Source organism: Myripristis murdjan, chromosome 7 (genome assembly GCF_902150065.1).
Source record: "Myripristis murdjan chromosome 7, fMyrMur1.1, whole genome shotgun sequence".
Taxonomy (NCBI): Eukaryota; Metazoa; Chordata; class Actinopteri; order Holocentriformes; family Holocentridae; genus Myripristis; species Myripristis murdjan.
The window spans coordinates 26,439,492-26,460,935 of record NC_043986.1 but is presented as its reverse complement, the minus strand read 5'-3'; the positions used below and the strand labels follow the sequence as shown (position 1 = coordinate 26,460,935).

At 40.4% G+C, this 21,444-nt stretch overlaps 1 protein-coding gene across 2 annotated transcripts; it reads left to right on the top strand.

Annotated features, from left to right (window-relative positions):
- The first annotated feature begins 17 nt into the window (after positions 1-17).
- tm9sf4 (transmembrane 9 superfamily protein member 4) lies at positions 18-18,342 on the top strand. 2 transcript variants are annotated; one of them, XR_003928432.1, is made up of 19 exons: positions 18-132; positions 1,655-1,765; positions 2,950-3,049; positions 3,254-3,410; positions 3,697-3,841; positions 5,565-5,688; positions 6,499-6,620; positions 8,979-9,090; positions 9,402-9,472; positions 9,745-9,877; positions 10,628-10,709; positions 11,342-11,417; positions 11,768-11,851; positions 12,012-12,187; positions 13,205-13,268; positions 13,495-13,614; positions 14,480-14,569; positions 14,800-17,158; positions 17,359-18,342. XR_003928432.1 is itself a non-coding variant. In XM_030055090.1 (18 exons), the coding sequence occupies exons 1-18, from the start codon at positions 97-99 to the stop codon at positions 14,947-14,949; spliced, it is 1,953 nt and encodes a 650-aa protein (XP_029910950.1). In that variant the 5' UTR covers positions 18-96; the 3' UTR covers positions 14,950-18,339. The 2 variants fall into 2 exon arrangements, 1 of the variants encoding a protein (XP_029910950.1); XM_030055090.1 differs by having other exon boundaries at positions 14,800-18,339.
- Positions 18,343-21,444: the final 3,102 nt, after the last annotated feature.

The window sequence follows — 21,444 nt, the reverse complement described above, 5'->3', positions numbered from 1 at the left end:
GATCGGGGCTCCCAGGTCTCAGGTCTCAGGTGTGGGTGTGCCGTGCCGTGTGACCCGGCCTCGGCAGCAACCCCAGCACTTCCCCTGACGTAACCAATGACACGTGTATTCAAGATGGCGGCCGCGGCTATGGTAAGTGGAAAAGCGAAATCTTTTTTCCAACACATTTCTCTCTCATACTTTTTCCCAGTGCGAAAAAAACGACCATGACGTGACACCGCAAAAGCAGAGCTCTATTTCAGCCGGAGAATAAATATCCAGGGCCAACTCCACGTGGATTTAGTGTGTTTGTGAAATTTAGTTTGCTGCTGTGTGAATGTTGACGATGCTGCTAGCCAGCTAAAGTTAGCTGCCTAGCTAGCCTGTCCGTCGGTTCTGGCTAATAACGGCCAGTTGCCGGTTTGTTTGATTTCTCTGGTGTATTAAAACATGCTGTCAGAGCATTAGAAACCCCGCTGTCCGCTGTGAAGATGCTGTTAATGGCACGGCAAGGAGAGTTGGCTAACTTAACTTTGGCATTTTATGTTAGCTGTTAGCAACCCCATCAGCCAACGCAAGTCAGTGTTTTAGGTAGTTGACGCTGGAGCTGAAGAAATGTCAAAATGACAGCAACATATGACAAGAGGCTAACATAACGAACATAAGAAATTAATGAGAGATGGGTAAAGCGTCTCTGTACTAGTTCACTAGAGTGGAGTTTTATTGTCTGTCAGCCTTTTTGTCGATGAGGCTAGAGCACTGCCCATAGTAACTTAAATACTGACTTAACGTTAGCTAACCTAATGGTTTGTTAAAGTGAACGGTTCTCTCTCTGCTCTCTAAATACTAACTTAACGTGACTAATCTAAACTATCGCCAGGTATTTACCTTCATTTCAAGGAAAACGGCATCTCAGTTAAACCTGATAAATGTAGTTAATCGTGTTATTGTACATACGGAAGTAGCTGCCGTCCATGTCAAGAGTCAGCTTTTGTTTGAAACGTCACATTTTGTTTTTGAGTTTTCACTAATGACTAAGTGAGTCAATCTTTCCGAAGAGCACACATAGTAACATTGGCAATAAGCTTATGTGTGATTGTTTGGTATTGTAAAAGTTGTCTACCACAAAGTACAGCAGGATTTTTTTTCACTGGTATGGCTCTCGGTTCATTTAGCTTTGTACACAGGCTGTCATACAATCCTCTGGCCATGATTGTGTTGCTAGGGGGGAGGGAGTAAGTAAGGTAACGGTAAGGTAATTGAATTGTCTTTTTTTAGTTTAAGAACATAATTGGTAAACCAGGCGTTACAAAACAGGTATCTCAATTAAGTTTGATGTGGCATTATCCTTGTGCGCACAGTTGTTGTCTGTGCCTTTAAAGCTGCCATAGAGTAATTTAGACTTGGATGGGTGATGCATCGTAGGAATTATTTCAGGTTTACCCTAAGCAAAGACATTTGTTAGTTGTAGTCTGTCTTAAGTAAATGAGTGTTTTGTATTTTAGTTAGTCTAGTATTTGAATCAATATTACTCTGTGATGTGATGATTTAATGGTTCACAGTGGTTTTGTTGGAAATGTCACTTGGCTGTTCACTCATTAGACAGCTTGCTCAGGCAGTTGTCTTGTCTTTGTCTACTTTATGTTACAAAATGATTTGTGGTGTTGTGCTGCAGGAGACGTGGTGGGCCTTGCTGTTGTTGTCCATGTTGCCTGCGGTCCGGCCCTTCTATGTTCCCGGCGTTGCTCCCCGCGACTTCCATGAGAGTGAGACAGTAGATATTAAGGTAAAAAAAAAATAAAAGCCATAATGCCATTATTTTTCAGAAGTCACTTATCTGTAAATTTTCAACTGGTGTCTGAAACTCCCATCAATCAGTCTGTCAGAAGAATTAGGCTACCCCTATTCTGGCCGTCTTCTTTTTATGCTTGACCAGACATTTGGTGATGATGGTCTGTTCAATTTTAGACTCCAATCTGTGGCTATGGCCTTTTCTCTTTCAGTTTTTATTTGTTATATATTATATCTATATTTTATATTTTTTATATAGGTAGTCACATTTTTGTGTTTCACATTATGCTCGCATGGTGCCTATAATTCACTCATTTTGGAGGTGCTTTGTACTTAATTTGGAGAATTTCCCCTAGAAATTTTAGAGCAGTGGTGGATGGACGGAGAAGGGGGATTCAGCTTTCAATTGAAAAAACAAAGCAACAGTAGATTATTTAATTAATTGTGTAATTCATCAATTAAACACTAATTTATTTGCTATCCAAGACGTTTTGACAGATATGTGTAGCATGACATTGCAAACAAGTATTTGTTCTTAGTTGGCTAATAGCTAGGTAAATAGAGGAATTTAGAGCCTCACTGACGAAGTTTGCAGCTAAAAGAAATAAAATGAGAGCACCAATTTAATGATGCATAGAGTCTTAGAGGATACATAACTAATATTTTTGTAATTTAAATCGAGCCTTTCTGTTTCCTGAAATTTCAGCCAGGCCAGACTTTAGACTCTGTGACGCCAGTGTTTGACCCTCCCTTCAAAGACAAGCATTTTTCTGCCAAACAGTGCATCAATTCCACACACATAATGGGTTGCGTGTGTTTTCAATACCACAGACAGCACTCAATTTCACTGGCTAATGGAAAAGAAGTGGCTGAAAACAAACTCACTTGTGTGATTGACATTTCATCAAATTGTGAAATCCTACAGGAGCAGCAGTGGGTCACAGCTGCTGAATGAGTTTAGTGGAAACCCTGATTTGTGTACCTGTGAGTGTAGGGAAATGTCTCTGGGTGGTGGAGGGGGGCGGTGCGAAATTAGGGGAATTTAATTTTCCATTGGCTCCCCTGATCACATTTAGGCAAAGCAATGAATGTAAATACACAAACCCATCTGCCACAGGAGCAGCTTTGTCCACCACCGTGTCCTTGTCTAGTCAAGTCTTTGGATCATTTGTTTTTCAGGCAGTAAAGCTCACCAGCTCCCGTACCCAGCTCCCATATGAATACTACTCCCTGCCTTTCTGTAAGCCAGATGCTGTTTTCTACAAGGCAGAGAACCTGGGTAAGTGGAAACTCACTGCTGCCTCACTCTGTCCATCAGGTGTCACACGTCCTGGAGATGCCTTGCATGATGTGATCATTGCTGGAAAGTTTTAGCTAAACAATTTGCATTGAATTGTGTTGAATTTTGTATTTGTTTCGTTTCTATAACAGCATAAATGAAAAGCCTTTCAGTTTACATATTTCTGTTTTTTGGTTAATGTAGGTGAAGTGCTGCGTGGGGACCGTATTGTGAACACACTCTACAATGTTGCCATGAACCGGAACAAGAAATGTGAGATGGTGTGCAACAAGAAAAAGCTCAGCATAGAGGAGAGCAAGCTGGTTGCTGAGCGAATCCAGGAGGAGTATTATGTTCATCTGTGAGTGTGTCATGATGACCTGGATCCATGGCAATGTGGAATACAGCACTCTAGATCTTTTTGCCCCTAACATAGTCATTGTCAGTTCCCAGTGTCTACCACAGTCTCTTGTCACTACTGCCCCCTCCTGTTGGACTGGAGAGGGTGTAGATTACCACGTGCTTTCCAAGTGACCTCAAACTGTTGGTGTAAATCTGTATTGATGCTTACAAAATGGGCTGGATTACTAATATTTCTACAGTACTTTTTTAGCAGCTGACGTCAGCATCCTCTTTTCTCTCTGTAGTATTGCAGATAACCTTCCCGTTGCTACAAGGTTGGAGTTTTACCCCAACAGAGAGGCTGGAGGAGAAGAAGAGCAGAAGAAGGACATAGTGAAGGATGTCCAGTTTGAGCATGGCTACAGACTGGGCTTTGCAGACAACAACAAGGTAGATGCTAGGTTCCTGTCCTGACTTGCACATTAAGATGGAAAGAGTAGGCAAGTACATATCTCAGCGCAGCCACCTTTGCAGGCATCTCCTCTATAGCAGCCTCAGTGAAACTACAGGGTGTGCAGAAGAGGAGCCATACCGTAAAAACTGTTGACCGTCTTGCCTGGCTGCCCCTGGAGGATCATCTCCCTGATAACTATTCATCTTGGCTCTAACAGACAGGCTTGGAATGTTAGATGCTGTGCCAGTTGGACTGAACTCAACATGGCCCACTGTGTGGAGTGGGACGTATGAATGACACTGTTGAAACTAAAAAAAAAAAAAAAAAAAATCCTTGATGGTACAGTGGTTGATGAGAGATGATGTCTGTGTCCAGTGAAGAGCAATATTAAATCCTGTTGTATTCATTGTAAAGTTGAAACATGGTAATATCCTGTGCTTTGGTACCACTGGAGCATGAAAGTCCACTTTAGTTAGGGTTATGAGGGCCATTGGCAGGAGATCTGTGGCCATGGTAGAAGGGCTGGGCTCCGGAGAGCCAGCACCTCACTCTGCCACACTCTTACCACTCTCCAAATGCAGCTCTGGCAAGTGGAGCAATAGCTCTAGCATTCCTGGTGCCTTGTAGATAAAGAGGCGCACACTGGCAGCATTCTGGCAGTTCACTTGTTCCCAGAGATGTATGTTTTGTTTTGTTTTGTTTTTCGGTGGTAGTGAGGCATTTAAAGCATTTCTCGTTGGAATCAAGGGTGGCATCCAGTTAATTGCACTCACTGTATAAAGGGTGAAGTGCTGTAGGGTGATGTGGCCTCATCCTGATCGACTGTAAATTTCAATGTCCTGAAGCAGCTACACGGTGTCTTTTATTTAAGAGATTTATGCTGTGTTACGATGGTAAGCGAAGCTCCGCCTGGGTACCCGCTTAGATCCGCAGGGTCTCCATGTGTTCCTCATGTGAATAGACAGGCAGATCAGTGCTCGGAGAGTAAACACCAGGCGCGCTACATGTGGTAGCCATGGAAACGGCTTCTGTGCACTGTTGTATCCCCTTTGGTACAACTGTGTTTTCTTTAGCACCATATTAAAATATATCTCCTAGACATATTGAAAGACAGAATTATAATTACTAACTTTCAAGTTAGTTAGTTTACCAGGGAGTTGAATTGAGTTTAATTAGATAGCTCTGTGCCTAGTGTTTAGCTGTTGATCGGTGTTGAAGAGTACTTCTCACACAAGGTTAGGAGTGCATTTTGTGGGCTGACACTATGTTGTGTAGAAAAAAGTTTAATACAAGTCTCGGGATTGTGCCCACTTTTCGCTCCATCTGACAGATTGCCAGTGCCTCCCTACCTTGACATTTACAGATAAAAGCCTCATACACACAGAGTTGTATCCAGAAATACTGTATACTCATATACAAAGATATGTACAGAAATATGTCCAGGTCATTTGTGCATATTGAAATTGGGAGCCATGAATGGAATTTCAACAGGATTTACCAGCAGTAGTAGATATAACACACAAGTGAATAGTTTGGCTTATATAGGCCTTTTGTAGGAATTAATATGAAACATTTGTCATTGTTAAAATCACTATGAACACAGTCAGAATAAATATCTGGGAGAGAATTTACAATATACTCACAGTGCTAATAAGAGTGGGTTTGTCCATATGGAGAGTAGTAATGTGTCCCTTTGTCCTTCTTTTTTCTTCTCCCCAGTTCTATCTGCACAACCACCTGTCCTTCATCCTGTACTACCACAGGGAGAAGCTGGAGCAGGGGGATGAGCATGACTACAGGGTGGTGCGATTTGAGGTTGTTCCCCAGAGTGTCAAGGTAGATGGTAAGTGATGAGGACACTGTTAAGTGGCTGCAGGTTAAGAAGTCTTAATATCCTCTTTTCACTGCACAATGTGCAACAAAAGTAATGATGGAGAAGCAGGCCTCTCCCATGGGAAAGAAATAGGAAAATTTTACATAATACATATTTGGCCCATATTTGGACATCATGCCCAGTGTTAGAGGAAAGATATCTAACAAGTACTGATTCTGTGTAAAATGTGCCCAAGGGTTGTAGCTGCATCCCACAGTAATAAAGGAGCAACCAAAGGAGTTATTTATTCACAGCTAGAGTAAGAATGAAACCCAGACCTTGAAGGCCCTGCTACTTTGAGAAACACTGCACTGAAAAGGTGAAAACATGCACAAAACTGTAATCAAACCATTTGGTTTCCTGAGCACTGACAACTAATTGTGATTAATAATCACTACAACAATATTTAACGAAATAAGTGGGTTATCATTTTTGCCACAATCAGTTACATTACCCTGATACTTTGGTATTTTTAAGTATCTTTTTGCTCATCTTATTTCCTAAAATAGAATGGAATTATTCACTCATGATAATAAAACACATAACAGGTTATTTAATACAGAAAGGAGCAGCACAAGTAATTTATTGCATCCTAGGCAGTACAAGTATCTGCAGACTGAGCCACAGTCCACATGTTCTCAGGGTTGTGGTGGTGAGTCTAGCTCAGGACATCATTAGCAACCAGTAAAACAGAAAAGGCAAAACTCCTTTCACAAAATGTCATGCTTTAGCTTTTCCTTCCCGTTTAACACTAGCTGGTTGTGTCTCTGTTATTGTCAGATCTGAAGCCAGTTGAAAACGAGAAGACTTGCACCCTGCCTGAGGCCAGTGGCTCTGCCCCCCAGGAGATTGACCCAACCAAGGAGAACGAGGTCCTCTTCACCTACTCTGTGCAGTGGCAGGTCAGTGCCAGCAGCCTGGGCTCTCAGTGACCAGGCTGAGTAAGACCAGTTCTTCACTTGTTTCTCAAGCAGAATCTGTGACCATGCTGATCTCCAAGATAAATCAGCTACTATCTACAAAATCAGTAAGATCGAAAATGAATATCTAGTGCAGTAACTTGGCAGAGATTGTGAGGAAAGGTTTTAGGGGGAGTCATTGGAAGAAACCGTTTCGATATAGTCAAGCTGCAAAATTTTGGGTATTCCAGATGACAAAACAATACAGACAGTAGATCTGGCCAGAAAGGTTTTGTGCCCACTCCACAAGGAATTATGTAACAAAGCTCAAAGTGTGCTGAGGAGCACCTGAAAACAAATGGGGCACAGAGAAAATCAGGCTCCAACATAGCAACTATATGGTGGCACTTTGCAAGTTTCTGATAATTGGAGATCAAATGGAAAAGTTAAGAGGATTTTGAAGTGTACCGGGTCAGTCATATTTTCAAGACGGAGGGGCTTCACAAATGCCCGTAGTCCAATTCCTGGCGCTCATGTGATATAATTTGCACATATAATTCTGTTAAAAATCTAGCATAATCTCACTTACTGTTTAATTTTTCATTGTATAACCCCTCAGGGATCACCAGAAAGCAGTATGTAGTTAAAAAAAAAAAAAAAAAAAAAAAACATTTTTAAAAGAATTCTTTCAAGGAAAAGACAAGATCTTGTTAAAAAAAAAATGCCACCAATTTTAACTGCTTTGTAGTGTTGATTTTTTTTTTCCTGTTTAGCCTCTCAGAGTTTACCAGATTGCAGTATTTGGTCTCTTTTAAAAACCTCCCTACATTGTTTTAGAAGCATCATGAAGGATTGTACATTGTTCTATTCTAGTTCCTGCAATTCCCTGAAAAGTCATGTGTTTAATTAAGCAGTGTTTTTTCAGTTCCCCAGCCCAAAAGACATGTTTAATTAGTCTGTATTCCTGTGACTGTCCCAGTGCAAGGTCCCTTTTGTTTATACTCCTTCCACTTATCCTGCCTGTTCTTGGTCGTGTATGTCTGTTCCTGTTTCCTACTGTGAATAAGGGAACAATATTATCAGAGATATTTATAATTAGGGTCTGCATAGCTCTACAATATTTCATCCTTGAGACCTTGCACAGGTGCCCTCTCATTTTTACTGCATGATTCACGCCCCCAGTTCTGTCTGTTCACAGCAGTTTTGTCTCTTTTTCTTTCTCCTGTCGAGCCTTGAAGTACTCCTAAACCCCTAAACCCCACTTTCTCAAAATTGGGCTACAGTCCCAATATAAACGTTGTGTCCCAAAGAGTTCCTAATCAAATTAAAATTACCATAATAACTTTATAATTATTATAATTTTCAGCTTTAACTCCAAATAACTAGCTGTTATAACTCCAGCTTTGGTTTCATTGTGAAGAAAGCCACTGTAACATCAGTGCAGCAGCTGTGAATGAAGAGCTCACAGCCTTGATTTCTGTCCTGCTTGGGGACTAAGTAGATTAGATTAGATTAAATGAAATTCGAATGATCCCTAGGAAATTGGGTCATTTCACTAGTGAATAGGATAGCACAATGGGGTCCAGAAGTCTCTTTTGTTTCATCATTTATTTAAATAGAAAACTGATCAACATTTTTAGTCAAATGATACTTGTCAAAAAAGCATTGCATGATAGTTTGCTAAAAAGTCCAAAAGGTTTGTATTTACTGAAAGTCAAAATTCATATGTTAATCACTGCTTGCACCGATTCTGCAAGTGTTTGAAGAATTACAGAGCACACATTATTCCAGCATACCTGTGTAGAGTAAAGTAGTGCTTCTCTTTTTTTCAGTGTGCAGCTTGATCCTGTGCAAGTCACAAACTTCAGAGTTAGCAACACATCCCCTCGCCTGAATATTTCTACCACAGTGTTTGACTGCATGTTTTATGTAGTGCTGCCATCTCCTCGCATATGTTCTGTGATGTCAGCTATAAGACTCAGACTTTGATGAATCTGTAAGCAAGACTTTGTTTCGGTCTTGAAGCAGTGAAATTTTGATATAGTTTTGCTTAACATGTGGATTTATTTTGTGATTGAAGTTGTTTGGAAACGTCTACTCTAATTAACACCACAGCTTGCTAATTGTGTTTTGACTAAACTTTTACCGACTGGAGTAGGGCAGTTTTTGCTCAGTTGGCTCTGTATCTTGGATGCAGTTGCTGTTCTCTCTCATAAAGACGTTAGCTTGATATACTGGTCTGCCTGTCTGCTTTGGATGAAAATGGCTTGGTTTGTGAAAACATCTCCTATTTGTATTTAACTGCCCCCTTGGCACTGGAGTAGAAAGAAAACAGTGCTGACCCTTTTCTGTCCTCTATAGGAAAGCGAAGTGAAGTGGGCATCTCGATGGGACACATACCTGACCATGAGTGATGTCCAGATCCACTGGTTCTCCATTGTCAACTCTGTGGTGGTCGTCTTCTTCCTCTCTGGTACATTCCCTCCTTGGAACGTCCCAAATCAAATCCTGTCTAGCTGAATCATCATGTCCTACCATGTGCATTATAGACTCACAATCAAAGGTGTAAATGGTGATAAATCTGCAGTATCTAAAACATGGACTGTGGAAATATGTGGAACTTGAAAATATTCCTTGATTTTATGCCCTAGTCTGTGTACAGGACACCTGGATACTTTTTTCTTCTTTGAAAATATGATTCCAGTTTGTTAGTTGACGTGAAATGTCGATGATTCGGTCTTTTGCTGACTTCTTACTAATCCTCCCCCTTCTTCTCCCTGTCAGGTATTCTGAGTATGATCATTATCAGGACACTGAGGAAGGATATCGCCAACTACAACAGAGAAGATGACATAGTAAGGAAAAACACATCTATCAAAAGAGAATACCTTCATGGTTTGTGCTCTAGCCTTTGAGTTTGTGCATGTCACTGGGGAGAGATTGCATCATAACTTGTCCAAAAAAGCATATGCATCTGCGCAAAACTGATTTTAGCCATCTAATGCTGGATAATTGAAATCAGTTTCAGGATATCATCTTTGTTGAGATGTATGCTTTAGATTATCCATGTTCACCAGACCTGTGTGTACACGAGGGATTTCACCAGATTTCTCTCTCCTCTCACTAGGAGGACACCATGGAGGAGTCAGGGTGGAAGAATGTTCATGGTGATGTCTTCAGACCGCCTCAGTATCCCATGATCCTCAGCTCTCTGCTGGGCTCAGGCATCCAGCTCTTTTGCATGATCCTCATTGTCATATGTGAGTTTGTGTCTTATGATGTCCTTGTGTAACTGAAGAGTTAACTTTTCAGGAATTTTGAAACAGGATAGTTTTCAACTGCCATGTTTTTGTTACTGCACGACGCATTATGAATTTTTTTGTTTTTTCCCAGAGTTTCTGTTTGTGGGACACAGTGACAGTGATCTATTACATTGCAACTTCAAATCAAAAGAAGGCAGTATAAGACAGCTGTAGAAGTTACATCATTAAACAGTGTTTATGTAATTCAAAAAATCAGGTATATTCAAATACGACTTAAATGATGATGCACATTTGGCAAACACTATCTATCAGTAATTTCAGAGTTTAGGGGCTCTTACTTCAAAACCCAACAGTATCTGTTGGATCAGAACTGAAGCTTTTTATGTTCTCTCACGTCACATTTTTGAGGATAAGCACAACACCTAAAAGCCTGAAATGTGAAATGTAAATTACAGAACAATGAGGAAAACAGCCTTAATCTGTAGGACACAGGAGTTTAATATGTAATTGTACTTTGAAGCCATTGAACCTCTTTGCACTCTAATGAGGATAATATTGTCTTGTGTTTTAGCCTCAGTGTTAAAAGCCATAGAAACAAAAGAAAGCTGTATCTGTTGTATTATGTCCTAGAAGTCTGATTTGTTATTTGATGTACTATGCCCTGTTACTATGCTGCTATTTCCATCTCACTGTTACTGTAATCTGCAAAGTTTCTTGGGGCTATGACTGTTCCTCTGTGTGTTGCAGTCGTGGCCATGTTGGGGATGTTGTCTCCATCCAGTCGAGGAGCCTTGATGACCACTGCTTGCTTCCTCTTCATGTTCATGGGGTAAGACATATATTAAAATCTCGGAACAGGTTCCTTATAGCAGGGGAGTAGAAAGTAAGCAGGAGTTGAAACCTACGTAAGGCAATATTGTGTACATTTTTCTCACTGTAAAGTGAGCCCTTGCAACCTGAGAGTTGTCATTGTAGGTTTCTTATCTACATGCAGTTTAAAGCCAACCTGGATTGAGCCTTTTTAATTTCTGTATTGACCCAACGATAAGTTCCTCCTCTGCCCTCCTCTTCAGCTACTTTCAACTTCATTCAAAGCCTCTCTAAAACTGCACCTTCTGCAAATCAGCATATACAAATTTCTAATCAGTTGCAGTAGTGCCTCATAAATCAGCAATGCAGGGATAGAAAAGTTTGCTAATTGTATTCAGAGCTTACCATGTAATCTGCAGTTTCACTGAATCTTCAAATTGAAACTAGAGAGTAAAATATGTCCCTCATTTCCATTTAACAAAAAAAAAAAGTCTTTATTTGTGGCAACTCCAAGTGATTTGGCGGGGGAGGAGTGGCTCTCAACACCCTCTAGTGGTCAGAAAATTGTTTGGTTCAGCACTAACATTTCTCTTTGTCAAGTGCAGTCCTTTGTTATGACACTAGTTATGCTTGTTTGTGTTTATCCTCCAGTGTATTTGGAGGCTACTTTGCTGGCAGACTGTACCGCACACTGAAGGGCCATCGGTGGAAGAAGGGAGCATTTTGTGTGAGTGCGTAATAAGTGTGGGATGTTACGTTCTGCCCATTATCACTCAAACTCATTTTTGCAAAGTGGATGTTTGATATGCAGCTTAGTCAGTAAATGGGTCTGTTTTTCACTAGTGCCGACCAAATGCTTGTTTGGAGTTCTGCAGCGAGGCTACTGTTTGTTTTCATATGGATTATGGATGGATTATGGATGTGTTATCTCAGCTCTTAAATTGGTGTTAATATATGCAGTGCAGTTTTTCCCCATACAGTATTAATATTGAAGAAGGCCACATGGGTAAATTAATAACCTGCCAAGTGAATTTTTCCAGTGGGTATTAAATAGGTTGTGTTTTGTGTCTCCTGCAGACAGCAACTTTGTATCCTGCTGTGGTTTTTGGAATCTGCTTTGTCCTCAACTGTTTCATCTGGGGAGAGCACTCCTCTGGGGCGGTGAGTTTAATCACCAAACAACTCCTAGAATGCATCACTGATTGATTTATAACTTAAAATGTCCTCTATTTTTGATCAACAAAAAGCAGATGATATGCAAACCATACCTATATCTTATGGTCATTCTTATTGTCCCTCTTCTCTCCTCTCACCACCTCAGGTTCCCTTCACCACCATGCTGGCCCTGCTGTGTATGTGGTTTGGCATCTCCATGCCCCTGGTCTACCTAGGTTACTACTTCGGTTTCCGCAAGCAGCCATATGACAACCCTGTACGCACCAACCAGATCCCTCGGCAGGTCCCAGAGCAGCGCTGGTACATGAACAAGTTTGTCGGGTGAGTGCTGAGCCTATGATTAGATTAGATTAGATTTGATTCAACTTTATTGTCATTGCACATGTCACAAGTACAGAGCAACGAAATGCAATTAGCATCCAACCAGAAGTGCTTAGCAGTGTATTAAATACAAATGTACAGTATATACACATTATATGATAAACATATTATATATATATATATATATATATATATATATATACATATGATACATATGATGCCTCCTGCCCATTTAATCAGGCTTGTGATGTTGTGTGCATTTCTCTAGCATACACTATGAGTGAAGAACAAAGAAAATAAAGATACACTTGTGCAAGTGCACTGTTTACTGATGCACTCAGAAGCAGCAACTTGATGCTTTCTCAACTTGATGAAAGATCCACAGTCACACATATGGAGCTGTTTCCAGCCGCTTCCATTCTGCATGTGAGAAAAGCTGTGCACCGTTTGTGTTGATAGAGACAGGCACCTGATCACATGGCTGTTTGGTGGAAAAAGTGTATCTTTGCCTAAGCGGAAGAGCAAACTAGAGCAGCATGCATCTAACATGACCTTACATGTTTTCAATATTACTTTTATGTTAGCCTTATATGTCTCTCTTAGTTAATCAATTATTATCTTATTTTATTTTTTTGTGCCCTTCTCCTGCTGCAAAATTTCCAGTGGGTCTCATGTTGGCTTTTTTTTTTAACTCTTCATTTTTGATGGGGAGACTGCACATTCATTTCGTTTGTAGTTCAATGAATGATTCCACCTAAGTAACCGTGCTGTCATAGAGGATGCTTGAAACAAGTTTGATTAAAGACTGGGGAGGAGGCAAGAATCTGTCTTCCATATTCCCTTTACCTTGGAACAATGAAGAGCAATAGATCAAACATGACACAAAACACGGAGTACACATGTACACTTTGACTCTGTCTTTCATGTTTTGACTGTGTCTGTACATGTTTCAGCTCATAGGTACAATTTTATTGTATTGTATTAATTCGTTTTGTTTATTTTCTTATTTTTCACCAGAATCCTGATGGCAGGCATTCTGCCATTTGGTGCCATGTTTATCGAGCTCTTCTTCATCTTCAGTGTAAGTACACCAATTCTGCTCCTCATTTATGTTGATGTATTCTAAGTGCCCTTTCATTCCTCAATCTGTAGTTTCTAGGCAACTGTGTTCTCGTACTTCTGTCTGTAACTTTATGTAGAAAGAAAATTTGCTATTTGTTGGTTAGATTTAGAGAGAACTGATGTAAACAGATGGAACAGTCCTCATATATATATTAACATAAACATGTACGTGTCATTACCCACAGGCTATCTGGGAGAATCAATTCTACTACCTTTTTGGCTTCCTGTTTCTGGTCTTCATCATCCTGGTGGTCTCCTGCTCCCAGATCAGCATAGTCATGGTTTACTTCCAGCTCTGTGCAGAGGTAAGCACATTTAGGCTTGGACACACATAACCAGAATATACAAGCTGTAATAATCCTTGTTCAGCTGCACAGCCCAAGTGTTTGACCTGTTAGCTGTATTTATTTGTCGATACACCCGCTTTTGATTGAAAGTGACAGGTGTTTGCCCCTGTCTACGAGTTGTTACAATGTAGGAAATCACCAGAAATAAAAGTAACTGAGGCCTAAAGGCAGGTTGAGGTTAAGTGGGTACACCATAAAAGTAAATTGCAACATACATCATCATAAATAACCACTGGAATACATTGAGCAACACAGAATGATATTTAACAGTGTAAGAGTTCCTGAGGGTGATTTTTCTTTTTAATAAGTGTTAAACAAATTTGCTCCAAGTGTATTGGTTTAAGGCATACTGAAGTTTTAAATATTGCATTCTGCCAGTGGTATAAATCAAGTTTAGAGTGGCTTATGAATGTTAATGAAAGTTTGCTCTTATTTTACGCATACATGCTTGACAGTGTGTGATATTTTGTAATTTAATCCTTTCTCTCCTAGCATTGTTAGGTATGCGTTGAGATTACAGTACGCAATAGACAGTAGTTACACATTAAGGGAAAATGAAATTTTAAAGTGACTAAGTGGTAAGTGGCCGTAATAAAGGTGATGACTGGATTGTTCTTCCACTGGCGTGTGAAGCTGTCTTAACCGTCACAGCAACACATAATACACAGCTGTACCTAATAATACATGGCAAAAGTACAGTAAAGTAGACAAACAATTTTAAGAACTGGTAGCAGAACAAACAGTATGTAGCCTCCCCTGTCCTACCTGAACCCTTCACAGTCATCTACACACACTCTGAGCTCTGTGTTTTCTCCTCCAACAGGACTACCGGTGGTGGTGGAGAACCTTCCTGGTGTCAGGAGGCTCAGCCTTCTATGTTCTTGTTTACGCCATTTTCTACTTTGTCAACAAGGTAAAGGCATCTGAAGGCCACAACAAACTCTGATTCTTCGAGAGCTAATGTGAAGCTTATCACTGCAGGGTTGATGTTTTGCTCTTGAACATTTAATTTGCACATTTAAGTTACGCCTGGGGAAAAAACAGAACTGAAATGGTAACAGTCAATACTCACAGTAGTCTAAACAAAAAAAATTCATAATGTACAGACCGCATGGTGACATTGACTCTTCTCTTTGTGTGCAGTTGGACATCGTGGAGTTCATCCCTTCCCTCCTCTACTTTGGCTACACAGCACTGATGGTCCTGTCGTTCTGGCTGCTAACAGGCACAATTGGCTTCTATGCAGCCTACATGTTCATCAGGAAAATCTATGCTGCTGTCAAAATTGACTGAGTCATCACTGTTGCTGCTGTCCTTCATTTTTGTTTTTTGTTTTTGTTTTTTGTTTTTGCCACATCCTGTTTTTGTTTTTGTTTTTTTAATATTTTTTTATTTGTTATATTCAGCAAGCACTGACTTGTGTACAGAAGGAAGCATGAGGTGGGTTTTTATGGTGCGACAGCTCCACCCACTGGCCCGAGGAAGAACAGCAAGATGGCAGCGTCGGCCTTTGCTGTTTGTCTCTCCCTCTCCCCCTCCCTCCTTTCCTCCCTTCTTTACTGGACAGAGAGACAGGGTGAATTCTCCTATGATGGGACAATTCATGTATTCTGCTCTTTCACCTTGCACACAACATAATGGGCCAAAGTATGTCAAGTGATGGTCTCTGTACATTTTTGTTTTGTTGTTTCATGTGTGTTTGGGGTTGGGCAAGCCTAACTAATCCAGGTTTTTATTTTTGTCATTGCAACATTTATCTGAGAACTCATTTGTTTTAAATCTTTTTTCTGGTAAGCTGTTTTCACGTTTCTGTCTTTTCTCTATGTTCCTGTTTTCAAATTTAGTTTTGTTTAATTTCAGAGACTTTTACGATCAGAGGAAGGTTGGGGGTCAAGCTGTGGTTACGGTGTTAAGTTTGTCGGGTTGAGCGCATATGGAAATTATGCTGGGGAGTTCTACATTGTAACATGAGAAAGGATATTAAAATGTTGTATTATTTTTTATTGCAGTTTCCATGTCCTGGTGTGACCATTTAACCACAACTGCAATCAAAATATCAGTTTGTCCTTTCAAAACAATGGTTTCTCTTTAATGTTGAAATATTGGTCCACTTGCCCCAAATGATACTGAACGCCACTGAGTAGGAATGCACTAAAGTATGTGAACCCATTGCCCTGAATCAATGGACTACAGTGCTTGGGTGAAGCCACTGGTGTTAGAGAAAAGGAAATGCTATTGAATCAAAACCTTTAAATGAGAAGGCATAATCTTTTGTTCTGGAAACATACACGGTCTTTTGTCTACAACTCAGTATGTCTATGAAGCTTTCCCAGCAGTCACTTGCAAAAATGTACATTTTTCCCCATCAGTGACCATGCCATCAGTGTAGCCCTAGCAGTGCTGGTTGCCTGCTGAACTATGCATATGTGGAAAGGGGTGCAAAATCGCTGTCTGCAATGTTTACTTTGAAGGATCATTTTTTTTGTTGAAGGATGATGCTTCATTTTAATTTCCGTTCAGATGTATGACTCATTGTTTCATGTACATCATGGGAAAAAAAATTTGTGAAAGTGAGCAAGATCCATCTTTCGCTGACTCCATGTGACTCTGCCAGTTGAGGTAGTTGTCATTTAGACAGCACTTGGATGTCTCAGGATGATCATTCTGCAATTTGATAATGTAGGAGGATTCTGTTTGTTTCTGTTGAACTACGTTGTACTTTCACTGGATGACTGCAGAGTATTGAAGTGTAATCCATGGTGTTCACATTAGATCTACACAGAAGGGTTTGACCGATAAGGGCTCTAGAAGTCCAGCACCCATCATTATCTTGCAGTAAAACTATTTTTTTGTGCCATTACTCAGTGTTTATCAGCTGAGTCGAAAAGCTTCTTAAACCACATTTAGACCACGGGATGCTAAATTTCTCCAATAAAATCGGGGATAATAAGAACATTGATGCATATTAGTGTGATCAAAATGTGGCGCGGAGTCAATTCAGTTTTAAGGGCTTCCATAGACAACCAGTGTAGTGTTGATCAATCACACAACATGAAATAAACAATCGTCCGTCACATCAGAGGTGGACAACTGGCCAGTATCGGTCTAACCCTGCCACGCTGTTACAGTGCTGTACAGTCACTGTACAGTCATTACTCTTTGCTGCCTTGAGACAGATGTTGGCTGCTTACAGAGTGTGAACGTGCTCTGGATGTAGAAGGCTTTACGGTAATTATACTGCACAACACTGGGCTGGCAGGCCAAACACGGCATCACACATGACAATATTTGTTTTGCCAGCTTTGACGCAGGGTTATGAAGAAGTCAAGGCTCAGACAGCTGGTCTGATTTTTAAGAGATTAAATAGCAAATGATTCAATCTTTGGGTACTTTTTTTTTTTTTTTTTTTTTTAAAGTTTGGGTTTGTTTTCTCTAGTCAGTGGTGGTGGTCTCTGGTTCAGATTTAACATCCTGACACCGAAAGCATCAGCTCGAGGATGAAGTGCAGCAGGTTGGCAGGGAACATGAGGCCTCGTCACCTGAACTGGAGCTTCTCCTGAGCAGATGTGCGCTTTCTGAAGTTCTGTGATTGAAGCAGCTGACAGTGGAGCTCTTTGAGCCAAACTTGCATTCTTTTTTAGTTTCCACAAAACTAAAAAAAAAAAAAAAAAAAAACACACAGGGCATAGGGCGCACGCCAAGCCCTCGAGGCAGACGTTTATCACTGCTGATATCTGTGTCAGTGGCTACCATCAAACTGACTATAGCTGAGGACCTAGTTATAGAGCGGTAGGCGGGTTTTGCACAGAAAACTAGAGATGATTCAATGGTGCAGGGCTACATAGAAGGGAGACAGGTGCCTAGATCAACCCTGATTCTCCAGGGGTGAAACAGTTACAGTGAGCCACTGAATGAGTGAATGACTGATCCTCCTCTGCCACCACTTCCCCTCTTTCCTTTCTTCATCGCCACCTGCCTCATAGTCAAATCAACCTAAGACACTTGCTGAGATATTAGAGAGTTGTTTGGGTAGAGCAAAATAAGCAAAAAAATATATATATATATTGAAATTGCTCCTTAATACCAGGCAAGGCAGCTTATAATTAAACCTAACAAGTTGCTTCAGGTCTTTAATTCTTACATTTAGGGAGTGTATTTCAGGCCCGGACAACTTCTCTTTTGTTTATTTTCCTTTTTCACTCTACCAGTTTCTCTCCATCATCTCATACACGATGTGCTGTCAGTCTTTTTTTTCCCTCCCTCTGTATCCTGTGAAGGAGTTGTTGAGCTCTGACACTTGGCTGCTGTCTTACATCAAGACAGAGAGACACTCTTCTCCTGGCGCTGAGGTACACAGACCAGGGGAGATTTTTTACAGATAAGACTTTTAGCGGCCCGAGTCATGCGTGCGTTATGTGTGAATGAGGGTTCTACAATGTAAATAAAAGAAGAAGAAAAAAACAGCTTTGTATTGTTGCGTTTCGCTGTTTGTGGCGCTCTCTGTAAAGTATAGATCCTGTCATTGTTTTAGCCAAAAGCATGATGCTCATGACTTTTAAGGAACTTGTTTCGGTTATTTTTGTTTTGTTTTGTTTTGTTTTCTCTTTGTTTCTTTTACAGAATGTCCAATTATAAAATGTACAATGATGAAACAATAAAGTGCTGACAAGTGGAATTTGAAAACTGTTCATGCATGTGCTCATTTTCCTGGTGTTTTCCAAGTGTGTGTGTGTGTTTGCCTTTGAAGGTGTTCACTCATGATAATACACGCCAAACACCCCTTTGTGCCTCTCTGTTTCAAAAATGCCAGGAGGGGCTCTGATCGAAGTCTATGTTGTGGTGTCTTGGTCCTCTCAAATCCTTTTTACTAGCTGTCTAGGTTCCTCCTAAGAAATTTCTAGAAAACCAAACAAGTTTCTATTTTCTGAGTTATGGCACAGTTGGCATCCAGTAAGTGTATGTGTGAGAGTGGCTACGGGCAGCTCAGTTGATGTAAGTATAGGCTAGCTCCATAGTACTATAATTAGGGCAGCCTTGAGGCTCAGCTATGCATGTAGGCTTACTGGTCTAGCTCCCTCAGACATAATCCAGACCTGGGTCCAGTACACTGCGGGGCCGGAGCCACCAGTAAGATAGTCTTATGATATTTTGGGATGGCATTTGTCTTTGTTCTTTTTAGCAGGAGCTCACTTTTGGGGGGATAAACAGGACCCACACATGTCCAAGTGGAGTTTAGAAATGTAGGATCATAAATCAAATGCAGAGTATTACACTTATTAACACATGGCTGGCTAAATGTCCTGTACCTGACATACTGTACTGTACTGCATATATGTTAGTTTCTGAGGGTGTTTTAATCATGTGTACTGCCTTGTGGTGAATGCCTATGAAGAGGGAATGCTTTTTTTAGAACAATGGCTCCAGACAAACAAAACAAAATCTGGCCTAATGTGAATGTGATGGATTGATGAGCTTGAGGAACAGAGAAAACGACTCAATCACACACAAAGACCATAATAGTTGACTGAAATAAGTCAGAATAGCTAGGATATTAATACTCACACAATCAAACACTCCATGTTTCAATTTAAAAATGTTCATTAATATTAATAAAAACTGAGGACTAATGTGTGAGGGCTCAGGCTAGTTAATAACTTCAATAATACTTAATAATATCCAACTATCCTTTTGTGGCAAATCACATGTTGCAGATGTTGGAGATCTCACTTTAAAAGTGAACCTGCACAAGTAAGGATTTTAAAAGAATGCAAAGAAGGTATGAAACCGCTGGTTTGTTTTTTAATCATTTCAACATAACACATGACAAGTCAAAGATACATTGTACTGTACAATAAGTCAATAGTTCTGTTGTTGTGTTCATCATCTCTTTGGATCAACCAATATACAAATCTGTCACTTTTACATTGCAGCAACTGATTGCATGTGAGATATGTAACAAAAAAAGCGAGACTTTTCTTTTCTTCTTTCTTTCTCCGAAGCATATCATTTATATAATTCTCCCTGTAGTTGATAAACTCCATGCTATACAAAATAGTGTAAGTGAATGCAAATATTCCATTTTCCTCTCTTTCACCTTTTTCTTTCTTTCCAGAGGTGGCTGTAATGGCAAGTAGTAAAAAATAAAAATGGGCTATGTTGCTAAACGAGATACACAAAGAGCTTGGAATGCAAGACTTACATTAAGCTAGAAATATATAAAACTACATGTGGATGTTGTCTGCATCAGACAGTACCCAGTTTATTACTAAAAGCAAAAAAAAAGAGAGAGAGAGAGACAGAAGAGAGAGGAGAGGAGAGAGAGAGAAAGAGAGAGAGAGCATCATTAAAATCCAATCGGTTTTCCTCAGACTTAAACTGATGAATAAATTCCCTTAAAATGTTTGTGTTCTGCACCTACTAGTAAAGAGGAAGAGGTGAGGATAAGTGCATCCCTAGTAGGTGCAGGCGAGGTAATGGAGCTACAGCCAAGCCAAGGAACACAACAGCAACACTGTCACAGGTCGGGGGGACAACTCTTACCAAGGAGGTGGGGGGGCTTGCAAGTGTTTTCAGAGTCAAGCTGATTTGGTATCAACTTTTTCAGATCAGTGTGCGAGTCCAAAACCTGGGCCCGCCAGCCCAGAATAATCTCACCGCGAAGGATGTCGTTAGCAATAAAACGTTTTGGACAGAGCCAGTCCTGGGCAATCACTTTAAACTTAAAAATAAATCATCATTCCAGATGGTATGACAGGCATGACATATGGGGTTGCCAGTTTTTCACAGCTAAAACGACTGCCTGACCGCAGTACAAGAATATTATAGTGTACATGTGCTGCATTTCCTTAAAAATGTCTTCAGCCTAATTCAACGACTTGTCACGTCTAGTCTAGTGTTGTATCATCATTTTATAGGACCATACCAGTGATTTGGCGTGTTTAGCATATCTACAAAATGCACTAACTTCATGTTTCTGCTGATTGTTTCCCAAAGCAAACAGTGCTATTTTAGAACTCAAGTATCCTTTTTCCTCCCTTTTATGCAGCCATTGGTTTCCATTCATTCCACTACGATATGAAAATGAACTTTCAGAGACTTCCAACTTTCTTCACTCCAGTACGCCATCACTGTAATAAAGTTGTCCATATTAGTTTTCCTAAAAACAGCAGCACTGTTGTGTTTTGATGACTTGAAAATGGGCAGAGTGAAACAATCTCTCTGCCAGGGAAATAGTCCCCGAGGAAATGTTTGCTTTAAACAGTCAGTTATCAGTTCTGTGCCTTATGAACAACAACAACTGATAAGTTGGGTGTTTCAACCAAAACTTCATACGTAAAAATCAAGGGATTTGGATTATATATTGTGATATGTTTAGTATGCCCCCTGCAAAATTATTGCAATATAAAAGGTGGGTAAACTGTAGTAAATCACTGGTGCGGTCCATTAAAACCAAAGTTGATAATCAGCTTCCCGCACTGCAAAGGGAAAAAAAACAAACTGGCATTCTAGCAACAACATGGCGACCCTGACTCACTGATTTGATTCATATCAACATGGCCTGATGTGCGGAAAAATCAACACATAGTCGTTCCATTGAGTCAGGCCACTTCTGTTCATGCGTGACATGGGCGTAAGCTTTAAGTGCTTTGTTTTGGGGTTGCCCCTGACTCGATCTTCGTTCAGTTACATGGTCTAAAAATGGCCTGCAGATGGGTCTCTGTTGCAATAGCGTTTCTATGCCAGGCTGTGGTCAGGTTGTGGCACTGTACTGACAACGGTCTCGCCCCT